The 18,072-nt window shown below is 43.1% G+C and overlaps 1 protein-coding gene across 2 annotated transcripts in view; it reads right to left on the bottom strand.

The window, feature by feature from the left end:
* slc24a3 (solute carrier family 24 member 3) overlaps positions 1 to 17,057 on the bottom strand; it is a 688,381-nt gene extending 671,324 nt beyond the window's left edge. For both annotated transcript variants that reach the window (XM_085981789.1, XM_085981787.1), the window contains exon 1: positions 16,449 to 17,057. In XM_085981789.1, coding sequence (XP_085837915.1) covers positions 16,449 to 16,611 — 163 coding nt within the window. In that variant the 5' untranslated portion in view covers positions 16,612 to 17,057. The remainder of the gene's footprint in view (positions 1 to 16,448) is intronic.
* Between the last annotated feature and the right edge of the window lie 1,015 nt (positions 17,058 to 18,072).

The following is an 18,072-nucleotide window of genomic DNA, read 5'->3' on the forward strand; positions in this document are numbered from 1 at the left end:
CGCCCCGTATCATCCAGCCACAAATGGATTGGCTGAGAGGTTCGTACAAACCTTTAAAAAGGCGATAAGGGCCATGTGCGATGATGAAATTCCACTACAGCATAAGGTGGACAATTTCCTGTTAGCCTACAGAAATGCGACACATGCAGTTACCAACCAGACCCCAGCCATGATGTTCTTTAACCGAAGGTTGAGATCTTGTCTGGATTTGCTCAGACCAAATGTGCGAAGAAATGTTGAGGATAAGCAATTCCAGCACATCAATGAGAAGCCGACAAGGAGCTTCAATGTAGGACAACCAGTCTTGGCCCGCGACTACCGAACAGAGAAATGGCAACCCGGAACGATATGCACACGGCAGGGGCCACTAATGTACACAGTGGATGTCGGGGAGAACATTGTGAGACGCCACGTCGACCAGATCCTAGCGTCAGAGGAACAAGTCAACCCCATGTCTCGCGTACCTGGGGATGAACCCGACATACCGGTAGCATCTACCCCAGAAACAGTAGCAGTGGAAACTGATGAACTAACCGACGAAAGGGGGCCAGAATCGCCTCCGCACCAAGAACAAGAACCTCAGGAAAGGCGCTATCCAGGAAGGATCAGGAAGCCGCCCCAAAGACTGAATGTATAAATGGACTATTTCAGTTTTATGTGCATGTTAAAGTGTTAACTGTTATTTGAATGTTATGGGTACTGTTAATCTAAAAGGGGAGGAATTGTAGTGTATGTACCTTTAAGAGAGAACTACTTTTACAGCTCCTGTATACTGTAGTACCGGCAGTGACCACACCTGTATATAAGCCTTGAGCATGCCTCTGTACTGTTAGTCTTTAGACTACCCTCCTCCAGTAAACACCTGTTGATTGTTAATTCACAGCCTCCGTCTAGTTATTGGGAAAACATCATACTTTAAGAATCACGGATTCAACAGGGGGGAGGGCACGGGGAGAGAAAAACAATTGAAGCTGGAGTTTCAACCCTCCATTTCTGGAGGATAGTTCAACAACAGAACTGGACAAGTCTGGGAACATGTCAAGTGGTTAGCCTCAGTTAGGGAAAGGTGTGGAGCAGGGTGGAAACAGCAGCCTAAAGAAAAATGTCAGTCACAAAAGAAAATGCGGGAAAAAAAACTTAATGGGCCGGAATTTGCAGCAGAAATAACAGTGCGGCTAACAGCGCTCACCGTTATTAACATGTAAATCGGACCGCAACTTCCAGCGACTGCACATGTGCAGTTAAATGCGTAAATCAGGAAGTTACTGTCTGAGATGCCCTAGTCCTCCAGAAGCTGTGCGAGGATGGTATCCCACCGAGAGACTCTGTACTTACCAGACAGACACACACTTAACTTGCCAGGAAAAGTTCAGGCTTCTCCATTCCAGTGTAAGTAAATTTTTAACGGCATGATAAGTCTTAATTACTACCAAACAACCTCTCTGGCACTGAAAATTAACTTTAACAAGTGTGGAGTCTCATTCCTTCAAATTTTAATTATTGTTGGAGATTTCAAAAAAAATTAAATAAACATTATTTTGTGTTACTTTTTCTTTTTGTCTTCTTTATCCTTCCCTCTTGACCAGTCTTTCTTTCCCTCTCTTTAATTTGCTTTCTGTGCATGATTTGACACTGAATTCACTGTTCTAACTTACACTTCCTGGTTTAGACTGCACTGCAAAAACGGGAGTTTTTACATGTACATGATCCAGCTTTACCTCTCTCAAACCTTCCACCGTCTCTATGCTATCAGACTGCTTATCCGACATCCAGAACTGGATGAGGAGAAATTTCCTCCAATTAAATATGGGGAAGACCAAAGCCATTGTCTTCGGTTCACGCCACAAACCCCGTTCCCTTTCCACTGATTCACTCTCTCTCCCCGGCAACTCTCTAAGGCTGACCAAGTCTGTTTGCAACCTTGGTGTCATATTTGATCACAAATTGAGCTTCCTACCTCATATCCGTTCTATCACTAAGACCACCCATTTCCACCTTTGTAGTATCGCCCGTCTCCGCCCTTAACTCAATTTATCTGCTGTCGAAACCCTCATCCATGCCTTTATCACCTCTAGATTTGACTGTTCCAATGCACTCCTGGCCAGCCTCCCTAGTTCTACCCTCCATAAACTTGAGATCACCCAAAACTCTGCCGCCCCCGTGCTAACTCGCACTAAGTCCCACTCATCCATCTCCCCTGTGCTCGCTGACCTACATTAGCTCCCAGTTAAGCAACACCTCGATTTTAAAATTCTCATCCTTGTTATCAAATCCCTCCATGGCCTTGCCCCTCCTTATCTCTGTAATCTCCTCCAGCCCGATAATCCCCCTAGACCTCTGCCCTCCGCCTATTCTGGCCTTTTGAACATCCCCGATTTTAAATGCTCCACCATTGGCGGTCATGCCTTCAGCTGCCTAAGTCCTAAGCTCTGAAATTCCCTCCCTAAATCTCTCCACCTCGCCACTTCTCTTTTCTCCTTTGAGATGCTCCTTAAAACCTACCTCTTTGACCAAGTTTTTGGTCATCTGCCCCAACATCTCCTTATATGGCTTGATGTCAATTTTTTTTCTGATAACACTCCTAAGAAGCACCTAAGGATGTTTTATTATGTTAAGGTAGGGTTGCAAAGGGGTGGAAAGTTTCCGGTAAATTTCCGGTAAATTTCCGGAAATTTTCCACAGGAAGTTTAGCTTGGGAATTTTGGGAATTTTGCCCAAAAAAGCACATGCTAGCATAATATTGTTTTTTATGTATTTCTTTCTTTTTTTTCCACAGGTCCTCTCTTAAAATTACTAAGAGATGGAATCTTAATTATTAAGGAATTTCTTAATCAATATATGTTTATCTTCTTACTTGGCTTGTTTTAATAATTACAAGTTTTGTGTGTGACTGTGAACAAATGTGTCCTGATTGGTTGGATGAGTGGATAAGTGATTAGCTCCCTCTATTTGTAATATTTGCATATCGAATTGTGATTGGCCTGCAGGCATCTGTAAGACTGCTATAGTTTTTTTAAGATCCAGGTTAGGGGGCCTGAGGGAAGTCATTTTGTTTTCTGCTGATGTTGTGATGATGCAGTAAGTAAATCAGACTTTATACCAAATAAACCAGTTACTTGTTGAACTCTGTTGTCCTTCAATTTAAAATATACAAAATAATACACTATTGGTGATGTAGCGTCGTGTGTATACAGGTCATGCTTCCATCACATGGAGCATCAGCAAAAATGTACTCACCCTGTTGCAATCGTGCTGATTGACCGCAGTTCAACACAGAGATGAATGCCCTTTATTTCTCTGCATAGAACAATGCCACGTTTACCGTCGGATGTGTGGAAGCATTTTACCCCAGGCATTAAAGATGGAAAGACTGTGTACATGTGCAAACACTGTAGAAAGCCATATGTAAAGAATGCCACAAAGATGCAGCAGCATTTATCCAAATGCAACAACTTCACTCATATTACGTCTATTGGGTGCGCAGCTCATGGGCTTAACCTGCTCCTCAAGGACATCATGGGTTTGAGAACCATGGAAGCACTGTACAAGAGAGCCAAGCAAGTTGTTAAGTATGTCAGGGGAAAACAGGTAGTTGCAGCAACCTACAACTCCAAGCAAATGACAAAGAACAAGAACACCACACTGAAGCTGCCCAACAACACTAGATGAGGTGGTGTTGTCATAATGTACAACAGCCTTCTGGAGGGTAAGGAGTCGCTGCAAGAAATGGCAATATCCCAGTCTGGGGATATGGAAACCACCATCAAGAAAATACTGCTGGATGATGTGTTTTGGGAGAGAGTGGTTAGCAGCCTTAAACTACTCTCACCAGTAGCATCTGCAATTGCTCAGATTGAAGGAGATGACGCTGTCTTGTCAGATGTTCTCAGGCTTTTTACTGATTTAAAAGAACAAATCAGCATTGCCCTACCCACATCCCTGCTGCTCAAAGCAGAGGAGAAGGCAATTGTTCAATTCATACAGACGCGTCAAGAATTTTGTGTCAAGCCGATTCATGCTGCAGCATACATGCTGGACCCAAAGCATGTTGGGAGACCAATACTTTCTGGAGAACAGATCAACAGCGCTTACAGTGTGATTTCTACCCTCTCACACCATCTCAATCTGGATGTGGGCAAAGTTCTGGGAAGTCTGGCAAAGTTCTCTACCAAGCAAGGTCTTTGGAATGGGGATGGGATATGGGAATCATGCAAGCATATCAGTGCACATACCTGGTGGAAGGGACTTTGTGCATCTGAGGCCCTGTCACCTATTGCATCGGTGATACTCCAAATCCCACCTTCATCAGCGGCCTCTGAACGGAACTGGTCACTTTTTGGGAATACGCATACAAAGGTGCGCAATCCGGGCGAACCTACAACTTATTGAGCCAGATACAGAAGTGTCCACCACACAGCTAGACACTGACACAGAGGAGGAAATGGACACATCAGAGCCAGATTCAGAGAATCAGGAGGAGCAATGAGGAGTAGAAGACTCAGAAGACTCATGGGTAGAAGACTCAAAGGGACAAAATAAGGACAAATTACAGGCTAAATAAGCTGACGCTCTTTTTATTTTATTTTAGATGGGTCTGTTTTGTGGGGGTTCAATAAAGTTCAAAATAAAGCTTTGAAAGCCTGTTTTTATTTGTATTGGACAGTATGTCTATTTTGACGACAAAGATAATATAAGGGTCAGAGACAAAAACCATCAGTGTGCAAAAAAACTCAAAATTCCCATAAATTCCCATAATTCCCATAAATTCCTGAAAATTCCCATGGAAAGTTTCCTCTTTTAAAAATTCCCAGAATTTTGCAACCCTATGTTAAGGTGCTATATAAATATAAGTTGTTGTTGATGTTGTTGCTCATTAATGAGTCTTCAATCTGATTGGTTATGGAGATAAACAGCTGCTTGCCTTGTTTACACAGGTCTCAGATCCCCTGTCGAGGGCGCAGCAATTTTTGGCTTTCTAATTTACAGTAAGTCCCAGTGCATAAGCCCATAGAAAGTCTATAGGCAAGTGCAAGTGTAATGAACAACTGGTGCCATTCGTTCGCCACTGAATGCGAAATCCGGCCCACTACGTCCTTGCTATTCCATTAGTGTTGAACATACACTTCCTGCGTGAAAGTAATTTCATGGAATCCATGTTATGGCGAGAGAACATTTATGGGGCACCACCACAAACAAGGCTTTGCTCAGTCACAAATAATCGCTGCAATGAAAAAGTTGGAGGCCAAAGTCTTTACTGTCTGCTCTTCCTTGTACAATTGCATGACTGCAGGAGATTGCTGGCACAGAAGGCCTGCTGCTGTACAACAGTAATTGAACTTCCAAAAGTAATCCATTGTGCAAAGCACCTCGAGATATTTCTCAATGAGATTGAGTGCTGTAGAAATGCAAGCTCTATTACTACTACAGCTATGACAACAGTCCCACATTAAGTGAAATACCAATTATAGTTTAAAGAGTCTCAACATCTATACAGTTCAAATAATATGTTGGACAAGTTTCGGTAACATATAATTCCCCGCCCATTGACATTATCCGAGTAACCTACGGGATATTCACACAATGCCACAAATGTCATAAGCAATGAAAAACGCATCATATTCCCTTTGTAATATATTGTCCATGGAACATTACACCTGGGAATCCCTGGCTCAAGACCGCATAAAGTGGAGGAGAAGCATCCGGGAAGGCGCCGAACACCTCGAGTCTCTTTGCCGGGAGCAAGCGGAAGCCAAGCGCAGGCAGCGCAAGGAATGCACGTCAACCCAAGCACCCCACCCACCCGCCCCTTCAACCACCGTCTGCCCCACCTGTGACAGAGGCTGTAGGTCCCGCATTGGACTCATCAGTCACCTGAGAACTCAATTTTAGTGTGGAAGCAAGTCATCCTCAGTTCCGAGGGACTGCTTAAGAAGAAGACAATATTCAGATTATGGTGGATTTCCCATACAATATTAAACTTCTACAATATCTTTTAGTACCCCTCACTTACATCATGCAACTACTAGCTTGATCAAAGCACTTGCCATATGTGAGGTAAAAAGAGATTTTAATACAAAAAACTCTCAACTTTCTGCTTTTATTTTGTTGGACTGGGGTTAATGTCAGTTTAATGATCAGTTCTTTTATATTTCAGACTTAGTACACCAATTGGATAAAATATTAATGGATTCTTCGTTTAGCATAGGGTATAGAGAGAAAGTCCCGAAGTGCTTTACAGCCAATGAAGTACTTTTGAAGTGCAGTCACTGTTGTAATGTAGGGAAAAACAACAAATGACTGGAAGTTAGTTTAAGGCTCTCCCAATGGATCAGCCATACAGCCAAGTTGGTGATAATGATGCCAATGTTAGACAGCAGCAAAAAAAACACAGCCGGGTTTCGGCTCCTGATCTTTATTCAGTGACCCCCTGCATTTTTGTGGATGTTGGATGAGGACAGGATTAGAATGAGGTTACAATTCTTCCTCAGGCTGCATATCCTAGCGACGGTCATTGTCTAAGGTCACACATGAAAAATATCCACTTGGGCAAGGTACTAAAGTGCAACTGACATATCGAACGATACCTCAACGGGGAGCCAGTACCTTAAGAACATAAGAATTAGGAGCAGGAGTAGGCCCTTCGGCACCTCGAGCCTGCTCTGCCATTCAATAAGATCATGGCTGATCTTCTACCTCAACTCCACCTTCCCGCACTATCCCCATATCCCTTGATTCCCTTAGTATCCAAAAATCTATCGATCACTGTCTTGAATATACTCAATCACTGAGCATCCACAGCCCTCTGGGGTAGAGAATTCCAAAAATTCTCAACCCTCTGTGTGAAGAAATTTCTCCTCATCTCAGTCCTGAATGGCTGACCCCTTATCCTGAGACTATGACCTGCAGACTCTGCAGCCAGGGTAGACATCCTTCCAGCAACTACCCTGTCAAGGCCCTTAAGAATTTTTTATGTTTCAATGAGATCACCTCTCATTTTTCTAAACTCTAGGGAAAATAGGCCTAGTCTACTCAATCTCTTTCAATTAAGGAGAGGAAGAAGCAATGGGAAGGGAGGAATTGACAAAATGGAAGGAGGACCCAAAAAAGGCAGCACTACGATCAATAAAATGCTTACGTGAGCTTTGTTTCACAGTTTATGACATCACCAGAACTATTTGACTAAATTAGTGACAATGGAAATAAAAATGGGGCGAGATGTAAACCGGGCTGCCGACTGGCTATCCCCTGCTTTACACTATCGCGCAAAGTCAAGATCTAGCCCAACTGGTTTAAATGTGAATATGACAAAACTGATTGATTATGGAGTCAAATTTGAATGGTTTAATAGTAGACTGTAGGGCATAGGAGCAAAAGTATTAATACCCCAAGTCACTGGGTTATTCACATCAATAATGCAGATCACGTTCTTAGATTTTAAAAGCTGCATTAACCCAAATGCACCATTTATGTGGTACAGAGCCATTAAAAACAGAGAAGTCCCAGATCAAATCGTAGTCTACACTGAATTTATTGACTTCAGCCAGTACACTGTACTGAGGTTGGGGATGGTGATGAAGGGGTGGAATTAGCCAAAATTCCTGTTTAGTACCAAATTACCCCCAGATGAAGACAATATCAGATTTGGCTACAATAAGAACATAAGAAATAGCAGCAGGAGTAGGCCATACGGCCCTGCAAGCCTGCTCTGTCATTCAATAAGATCATGGCTGATCTGTGACCTCAACTCCACTTTCCTGCCCTATCCCCATAGCCCTTGATTCCCCATGAGACCAAAAATCTATCTATCTCAGCCTTGAATATATTCAAAGACTCAGCATTCACAGCCTTCTGGGGCAGAGGATTCCAAAGATTCACAACCCTCTGAATGAAGAAATTTCTCATCAGAGACATAAATGGCCGGCCCCTTATCCTGAGACTGTGCCCCCTAGTTCTAGACTCTCCAGCCAGGGGGAACAACCTCTCAGCATCTACCCTGTCAATCCTCCTCAGAATCTTTTATGTTTCAGTGAGATCACCTCTCATTCTTCTAAACTCCAGAGAGCACAGACCCAATCTACTCAATCTCTCCTCATAGGACAACCCTCTCATCTCAGGAATCAATCTAGTGAACCTTCGTCACGCTGCCACTAAGGCATGTATGTACTTCCTCAGATAAGGAGACCAAAATGTGCACAGTACTCCAGATGTGGTCTCACCAAAACCCTGTACAATTGTAGCAAGATTTCCTTACCCTTCTACTCCAACCCCATGCAATAAAGGCCAACATGCCATTTGCCTTCCTAATTGCTTGCTGTACCTGCATGCTAGTTTTCTGTGTTTCCTGTACGAGGACACCTAAATCTCTCTGAACACCAACATTTAATAGTTTCTCACCATTTAAAAAATATCCTGTTTTTCTATTCTTCCTACCAAAGTGAATAACCTCACATTTCGCCACATTATACTCCACCTGCCACCTTATTTCCTACTCACTTAATCTGTCTATATCCCTTTGCAGGCTCATTGTGTCCTCTTCACAGCTTACTTTCCCACCTAGCTTTGTATCGTCAGCAAACTTGGATACATTATGCTTGGCCCCCTCATCTAAGTCAGTACTATAGATTGTAAATAGCTGAGGCCCAAGCACTGATCCTTGCAGCACCCCACTAGTTACAGCCTGCCAACCGGAAAATGACCCGTTTATCCCTACTCCCTATTTTCTGTCTGTTAACCAATCCTCTATCCATGCTAATATATTACCCCCAACCCTATGAGCCCTTATTTTGTGTAACTACCTTTTATGCTACATCTTACAGAACGCCTTTTGGAAATCTAAATATACTACATCCACATTGGCTACTCTCATTGAATAAGCTTCTGCCAGTCATTGGGGTAGAGTTTCCGCTTTGGGCGCAATCGGGAAATTGCATCTAAAATGTGCTTGGAATTGCGCTGGTTAGGTTACAGTTCAAGTTTCTGATAAAATTAATTTGCATAATTACAAACGTAAAATCTTCCATGAACCAGCACAACTCAGCAGTGTAATAGAAAGGAGTTGTTTCTTTTTTTTCTCTTTCCATTAAAAAGTATTCCTTGATGTGTTTAAGAGTGGTAACCTGGTGCGGTTTTATTAATGCAGCTGAAAATGGGCTCATCAGCAAAAATAAGCATTTTTAATCAGCGTGTCTAGTCCTCCATCTGTGAGTAACCTGATTTAAAATCACTGAAAATTACTTTAAAAAACGATACCGAACCATTTAATAGTTTCAATGGTGTACACTAGTCAGTTTCTTAGTAACTTTTGATATGACAAAACTTTTAAGACGTGCCTACTTGTGCCTGTGCTCCGAAGATAATGAGCGTAATTTAGAGAGCCTTCCCTAACCAGCGCAACCGGCGGAATCTGGCAATTTCAACCTGGGGGTGTGGCCAGTTTTGTGGGCAGGGCCTGAATCTTGAAACCAGCGTAAAAGATGGTGGAAAACAGAAACGTAAGTGGTTTTGGGCGTAACTCACTTATGTTTAAAACTCCCCGATCTTTTGCACTGGTTCGGCCGATTTCGCCCAGGCTGTTCTGATATTACTAGCATAAACAAATGGAAACTCCCCCCCCCACAACACCTTTTATTCATTCATTCTTGGGATGTGGCTATTGTTGGCAAGGATGGCATTTATTACCCATCCCTAGTTGCCCTGAGAAGGTGGTTAATAGATACAACTGAGTGGCTTGCTGGGCCACTTCACAGGGCAGTTAAGAGTCAACCATGTTAATGTGGGATTGGAGTCTCATATAGGCCAGAGCAGGTAAGGGCGGCAGGTTTCCTGCTAGATGGGTTTTTATGACAATCTAATAAGCTCGTGGTTACTTTCTATTTCCAGATTTTAAAAACCTGAATTCAAATTCTCAAACTGCCATCTGTGGGATTATGAACTCACATTCTCTGGATTCCTAGTCCAGTAATTTAATCACTGTGCTACCATGCCCCAACAATCTGGCCTCAGACATGAGGAGTGGTCACTGCAACTGAGCCACAGGATGAGCCCCCACCTTCAGGAGGGAAAAGGAGATAATTACAGGGAAAAAGCACCACGACAAAAACATTGTTTAAGAAGGGATGAGGTAGCTACAGACCTATCTGTTTAACAGGAAGTACTTTTTCACACAAAGGGTAGCGGAAATCTGGAACTCGCTCCCCCAAAAGTTGTGGCTGTTAGGTCAATTGAAATTTCCCAGGCTGAGATCACTAGATTTTTGTTGGGCAAGTTTATCAAGGGGTACATAGGCGGGCAAATAGAGTTGAGGTACAGATCAGCCATGATCTAATTGACTGGCAGAACAAGATCGAGAGGCTGAATGGCCTCTTCCTGTTCCTATGTAAAACAGGCCAGGTTGATGAATCTGGTAAGTAGGCAGATAGTGGAACTTGGCTAAAGAGGAAATTCAAAATCTACGTGGTTTAAAGTTTTAGCAGATGTGGAACCCACATAGTGTGTAAGAAGTTGCTCATTAGTGTGTCATTCAATTGCCCTTTCCTATCTTGTGTATTTGAGAATATTTTAGGAAACTCAGTACTGTAGAGAGCAGTGTCTTTTTCCTTTAATCTTTAGTTTATCTAAAAATCTGAATTCTGCAGATTAGTCATTTCCATCATCCAAATACAACTACCATCATGAAGGTCTATGAAAGACAGTTTCATACCAGAGCCCTGTCACTTAACAAGCAGTACAAGAACTATGTTTGAAAAGGGACATATTAACCCTTTGTGGGCTGAATTTAACTACGTAGTGTACTTGAAATAATTTGTTGTGCCTTACTGCATCTATGTATGACTCTATTTATAAATTAATTATTACTTTTAGCATATACACTCTGATGTGGTGGTTTTCATCTTCCAGAGAAAACAGGAGAATATGGTGCATATCCCATCTGATCTGGTGTACTATATCACATAATAACTATGGGCTAAGTGTCAATCCCATTGTATGCTATCTCACTTACTGTACATACAAGAACACAAGTTCTAATCTGCTTCTGGAAATTTCCTTTTTTGCTGTGAATGCAAAACAAAGACGTTGAGAGAAACCTTGAACCGTTAATAACTTGGCTGGGGTTACCTGTTAATGGGGCTTGAGTCATTCCTTGCCAGGAGCCTTCAACTGTACCATTGAACTAGCATTTAAATAGCACTTCATTACATCTCTCAAATATATCTCATGGCAGTGCACATACAATTAATTACTCTGAAGTGCAATGACTGTTATGCGGGCAAAATGGGGGAGCCATTTTGCACACAAGCAATAAAATGAATGGCTAGTCAAGTTGGCCAAATGTCAACCTGGCTCAGCGGTAGCACTTTGACCTCCTTCAGAATATTGTGGGCAGTGTAGACAAGAGAGCTGCATTGTTGGCAGTGCCATCCTTTGGATGAGATGCTAAACAGAGGCCTGCTTTTTAGGTGGTTTTTAAAATGTGCCAAGGCACGAAGTGAAGAAAAGTATTCAGGCAATATCCCTCCCTTAACCAACACAAACTTGATATGGTACGGCTGAATACAAGTCTTTATTTTTTTTTGATGATGTTGGTTAATGGAGGAATATTGGCCAGGAATCTAGGAGGATTCCTTGTGCTTCTTTGAATAGTGCTTTGGGATGGGCCCTGAGTTTAACGTCTCATCCAAAGGACAGCACAGTGGCAAAAACAAACCATTCTTGTCTTTGATGTATCATGTTATTCACTTCTTTCTTTTCTGTAATGGTACACAGGGGGGTTAAAAGCCTGATTCAATCACACAAAATGCTGCAGTTTGTTTGCTTTGATACACAATACGCCCAGATACAGATATTATGGGGCGGAACTTGCTGGAAAAATAACAGCATGTGAACGACGCACTCGATTATTAATGTTCAAAACTTTTCCTTTCTGACTTTTTTTCCTCTCCCAATCTAATCTTTCTTTCTCTCTCTTTATTTCTCTTTCTGTGCCTGATTTAGCTTTAATTCATCCTCCTTCTCCGGCGTTCCTCTGTTTCTTTCTCAATCCTCAAATCTCATTGGTTAAGGAGATAGACTGTTGGTCCCGCCGTTCACTGAGGTCCCAGCTGCCCTGTTGCCCTTGCCACGCCGTTATCAGCTTGCACTTCCAGCAAGTTACAGCCCGAAAATGTTTTGAACTGAAGGGTGCAGGAAAAAGACTAACTAACGGCGCACACTGCGAGATGCCCCGCTCCAACAAGATCTGGCCCTATATCTTTGACAGATAGCTGAGAGAGAGGCCAAACCATTCAATTCATATGCAAGCATGCTGCGGGTTTTGTTTGAATATATGTTTGATTGATATCTCTATTTAAGAGACACATATATTAAATTTCCTTCGTCTAGGTCAAATTTTGAAAAGTATTTCTCAGCCTATCTTGTTCTAATTGAGCAGTCCACCTGATGCCATCAGAGAACCATGCATATGCCAGAAGGTCCCCATGGACAGTCAGCCACAAACCGCCGCACCAGGTTCAACATTCAGAGATCCTCCTGTATCTGGTCAAGTTCATATTGCGGTTTAGCACAGCAGAGGCAACTGTGTTATTTTCTATCATCTGAGGAAGAATCGTTAAACTTGTAACTATGGTAAATCTAGTGTGCGATTGCTTCTGTTCACTTATCCATTTACTGCTTAATACGTTTGACAGTTTACAGCCTAAGCCATGGAGTGTTTATTCTACCACATTCAAAAGTCACGGGAAACCATGTGAAGGCTCGCAATATAACCAGTAACCTGAAATACAGGTAAAGACATTGATCTGTGGGGAACAAGCGATCACCAAGAGGAGTGGTCAGAGATGCTGAACCCAAGAGCATATCAGAGTAAAAGCCCCAAAATGTAACAAGCATCTGCAGCACTCGGTCATTACTGCACTGAGGTGTAGAATATGTTCTCGGTTCCTGGAGTGGGGGGGAATTAAACCCACACACTTCTGACACAAGGGCTAGAATGCTATCAACTGAACCAAGCTGACAAAGGACCTCTATTTAGAAGGGCAAATGAAGAAAGAGAAAGTTCTCATTAGGTACCTGTGAGAAGGACGGGTGGGATGTTGTGATCTATCTGGTCAGCGTCTTGCAATTCCCTTTGGCTGTGCATTTTTAGAGGTTTGGCAGAAGCCTGTGTAAATACTGAGAACTTGACTGAAGTCACTCAATCGCAAGGGGTCTTTGGAGGGAAGCACGGAGAATGACCTTCACAATCTCCACCAAAACAAAATGCTGCACTACATGTAGCTCAACCTACTTATACGGAGACTTCCATCTGACTGTCAGATGAGTGTTGGTGGAACTGTGGTTAAAGGGGCATGCTCCAGCACTCATTCTGATCCTACTGCTTGCCCTTCTCAATAGTGGTTTTAGAGGCCACTAAAGACACGTCTAGTCTTAGCATCCCTCTAACCCATACCTATACTGCCCACTTTCAGTGAAGCAAGGAACTCATATTACTTGTAGACACAGCCAGCTTTCACTCCTGGCAGTGAGAGTTGTAGCTATCAGCATTGATGCAACCCAACCACCCTCTATAAGTATTTAAGCAAAAAACAGTCAGAGCAACTGGTCCACAGGCCATGTATTAAGCTGGGAAAGCACCAGGACTATGGGCCAATGCTCCTCCCCCAATGACCCAAATCCCCGACAACCAACCAGGTGTTTTTGTACCTCACATTGACAGCAATGTTTATAATCCGTACTAGCACGAGGGTACCTATGCAGCTTTAATACTTCTCTCAAATGTAAACAGGGCGAAAGATTCAGGGGGAAAAAGAACCCTGGCAGGTTGAGGAGTGAGAAGGTGGAGGTGGATTTATTTGAGTTGGAGGAAAACAAATCAGTTTAGGACAAAAGTACTAATTTTCTCTGAGGGAAAATGAAGGAGGGGAATGGCTGAATCATTACCTGGCCAGCTAAGTTCCTGTGTCAATACATAATAGAGAGTTTAAAATAAGAATTGTATGGGATAAACAGCGTCCTTGCTTGTAGGTAAGACCTTAATAACCTAGGACTGACAGTCACTTCTAGGCTATCACACTTTTGCAGTATGTTAGCAGTAGTTGTTTTCTCAACTGTTAAATGCTGGGTTTACTCTGAATACACAACTCTGTTGCCTGGCCATCAAATATCATCTTCAGCAGTGAATGGTTCAAAAATTTAAATATATCTTCATACAAATCCACACTGAATCAAATTGCTTCCTTCACTGTGGGTTTCACAACATGCAGCAAGCAATATTAGCTTTCTTAACCCTCAAAGTACTCATCGGCACCAGATCAGCAGGGTGAGGATTATATTATCGATAACCACAATACTAATAAATGTTAGAAAATATACATTTTGCGCACTCATTGATAAAATAAATAGGCATCTCAACGGAAACTGAATTCAGCTGGGATGCACACATAGCTGTATATTTTATAAATCAAAACTGCACTCCTAGCTCATTAGGGTGAATCTACTTGATGGTGTGAGACTCGGTTCTAAAATCAATGAGATTCCCATTAACCTAGTCATTTAAGAACAAACTGCAGTCTCCACAATAGTAGCTGTGTATTCTGTTGCAGGAGCACAGTGACAAGGAACAAAAGGCACAAGCTCATTCAAAGACCCAGGTGAAGTAGCAGGATTACCAGGGGGAGAACTCTAATCCTGTAGGAGGTATGTTTTGTACACCTAATCTTACTTAAAAAGACCGCTTGTCCTATTAGGGTCATAGTTCCTATTACAATGATGCTCAATACTTCACAGTTCTACATAACAAGAGATGGCCATTCTAGAACATTCTCTCTAATCAGCACTGTACAGTTACAGTACCAGTATTACATAAAAGCTGATGCAGAAGTTATTTAGATAAGATCCCTTCTTATCATTGTAAACCTACTAGTCTATTATGTACATTACAGTTACATCCCCCAAAACAGCTTTCAACTGTTTTTTTTGTTCAACAGAAGTAAATATTTGTGTGCTGGTAGAGAAACCAATAGTTTGATATCCTATGCAAAAGAAACCCGAGACAAATTCCATTTCCAAACAAATTTGGAGAAATGGATGTGCAATAATGGATACCTAGGAGGGAGTTACAAAGCTGTAATTCAGTCGAGGAGCTTGGGGTGTCATAAAACACAAGAGCACCATTTGAACCCATAGATTGGATTACGGTCTGTAACACACATCCTTGTAGTTTTATACCTCGCTTTAATCTCCCAGCGCCAAGGCCTAGTCTGTTAAACAACTGCCAGGCTTCACTAACACTGCTCTGAAACTGGCCACCAGAACATAAAAGAAGTCAGGGACAAGAAAAGGCCATTTGGCCCATTAATGCTAATAGCTCTGGTGCCCCAAATCTGCCTCACAGTATCTCGAGCAACCAATGTTTTTGCTCAACCATGCCTAGCAGATCATCTGAAATCAGGTAGTGAATTTTAATAGTACTAATGGTTATATTTTTGGCACTTGTTTTTCATTTCAATTTTCATCATGTAATTAATTGTGCTGGTGATGACTATGATCTGGTTCCCAGTGCAATTTGTGTCCTTAATGCACAATGACATCTTGCATTTATATAGAGCATTGTCCCATCTCTCAGGAATATCGTGAAGCGCTTCACACACAAGGAATCACTATTTGAAGTACAGCAACGGTTGTTATGTGGACAACATTTACAAAAAAAGTACAAATGTTTCTCAAAGTGGAGGGAAGGAATTTGTTAAGTGTTTTTCTTCACCAGGCGCTTCAGGAAGATTTGGCAGATACAGTAAAACACTTATGGCGATGGGTTTGGAGGAAGCATCAACAGGACCGCAGCCCATGCACCTCAGATGATGCAGTCACACACATCACCGACTGCATGTGACTTACCTGGGAACACCAGCCCACATAATCAGCAGTACAAGAGCAAAGTTGCTTCACTCCTCTACATCTAGGCTGGAAAACTCTGCCAGCAAACATCTTTAGTATATGGGTTTTACCCTGAGAGGCAGCAGGCAAACCCGACAGAACCTTCCTGTGGATGAGTGTCTTTATTACAAAATGACACAGAGAAAAAGAATATTTCCGTTGTATAATATTGGGGAATGTTATGTTTTAATGCTGTCCATCTACAATGTATCCATCCCATCAGTTCCCATACACGATTTTTGTTTATAAACTATACAAAAGTGTAAATTAAGAGGCTCATTTTGGTAGATTGTCTCATTTCACTTAAAGTTGCATGAAGCCGAGCCTTGAATGGGTTTTCAGATGATTCCACTCGTGGAAACTGCACCAACCAGCCCTGGCTGCAAGCAAATTAAGTGGCAGGGATGTTTCCTTTGTAGTAAGGATGGAGGGTAATGCACTCGCAGCGACCGATCGATGGTGACCACACTCCGAGACCCTGCGCCTTTTCAACAACCTCAATCCCAGAGAGTCCTTACCTGCTTTCTCGACCAGGCTGGAGATACACAGGACCACAAGCAGCACGCCGCCCAGCCAGCAGACCTGCCACCAAAGCAAATCCCGTCTTTTTCGGCGCACTTTGATTTTCTTCTGGTTCAGCATCAGCTGGAAGGGGCGATGCTGGGGCGTCGGGGGCTCCATCCCAAACCCCGCGGCGATCGAGTCTTGCGGATGGGCTCGGGAAGCAGTTCAACTTTAACAGAGGAGCGGCTGGAGGCGAGGGTGGGTGGGTGGGTGGGGGGAGAGAGAGGGGAGAGGGGGTGTGGAAGGGGGTGGTGGGTGGGGAGGGAGGGGGCTTCGCCTTCAGTCCATTAGACGCCGAGAGGAGAGGAGATCGGGGGCAAGCTGGCGGCTCCGGCTGCTGCTGCTGCTCTGATCTGATCCATGAACAGGGACGCGAGAGGACCAGCGAGAGACGCGGAGAGTGGGAGCTGCCGCTGACTTAGGTCTCCAGCTCTGCTGATGTCTGGGAAGCCCAGAGCTGGGTTTGATGGTTGAGTCAGAGAGACTGGGGAGGGGAGGGAGCGAGGATCTGGAGGGGGGCCAGTGCGCCCTCTTCGGGCCTCGATCACCAATACAACCCATGCCTCCTCACTTGGTGGCTTGTGCCCATCTTCATTGGACTGGTAAAGCTGGCACTGGGTTCCCGCCCGCCTCCCCCCCCCCCTCTCCACCAGACTCAGCGGGCAAAAAAAATCACTACTAGTAGTACTGGAAGCAACAACACAAAATCCTGCTTGTTTGCTGGAAGTTTGAAATCAAAACAGAAAATTACTGGGAAACACTCAGCAGGTCAAGCAGCACCCGTGGAGAGAGATACACGAGTTGTGTGTGTGTGTGGGGGGGGTAGGGGGTCAGGTGTAATTTTAACCTAACTTCCCCAGGCGGGAAACCCACGGGATCGGGTGGAGCGCCGGCATTACACCCCGCCCAATATTACTCTCCATTTCGGTGGCTATCCGCTTCCAGGGTACAGTGAGGTTTAACCTGTTTCTGTTGAGGTATAGAATCATAGAATCCAAGGTGGACGTCATCTTGGTTAACATATATACTCAGTGCAGAATTCCCAGTGCCTCTATCACCAACACCTTCTTCACCCTCAACACTATAACCACAGGTGACTTCAACTGTGCCCTGCACCTGCCGCTGCATAAAACACTGACGTGATAGGAAATTTGTGCAAGTGGTAGCTTTATAAAGCTTGTACGAATTTCCCATGTTTTCTGTAAATCATCTTCCAAATCCATACAGGCTCGTATAAATCTCTTATTGTAAGCATGGCCTGGCACACCAGCTTCAGAAAGCATTGATTTATTCGGCAGTTTTGACTCCTAAATGATCTGCAGTAAACTGAGACCAGGGATGAGTCGATCTTAAATTGATCATATTTTGCCAAAATTGATGTTGATTATCGGAAATGAGATTTGGAAGATTTAAAGAAGTTCATTGCAGACTTCTAGCAGTAACTGTTTTCAAATTCCCTGCCCATTGTGGGCAATAATCAATTGTGATGCAATCATAAACTACATGAAATAGTATTTGGGTTTGACAGCAGATGCAATACTTGTGTTGTATTTCTTTCATATGTTCCTATCATTCCAG

Source organism: Somniosus microcephalus, chromosome 3, assembly GCF_052327205.1.
Source record: "Somniosus microcephalus isolate GS21.2 chromosome 3, FLI_Smic_1.0, whole genome shotgun sequence".
Taxonomy (NCBI): domain Eukaryota; kingdom Metazoa; phylum Chordata; class Chondrichthyes; order Squaliformes; family Somniosidae; genus Somniosus; species Somniosus microcephalus.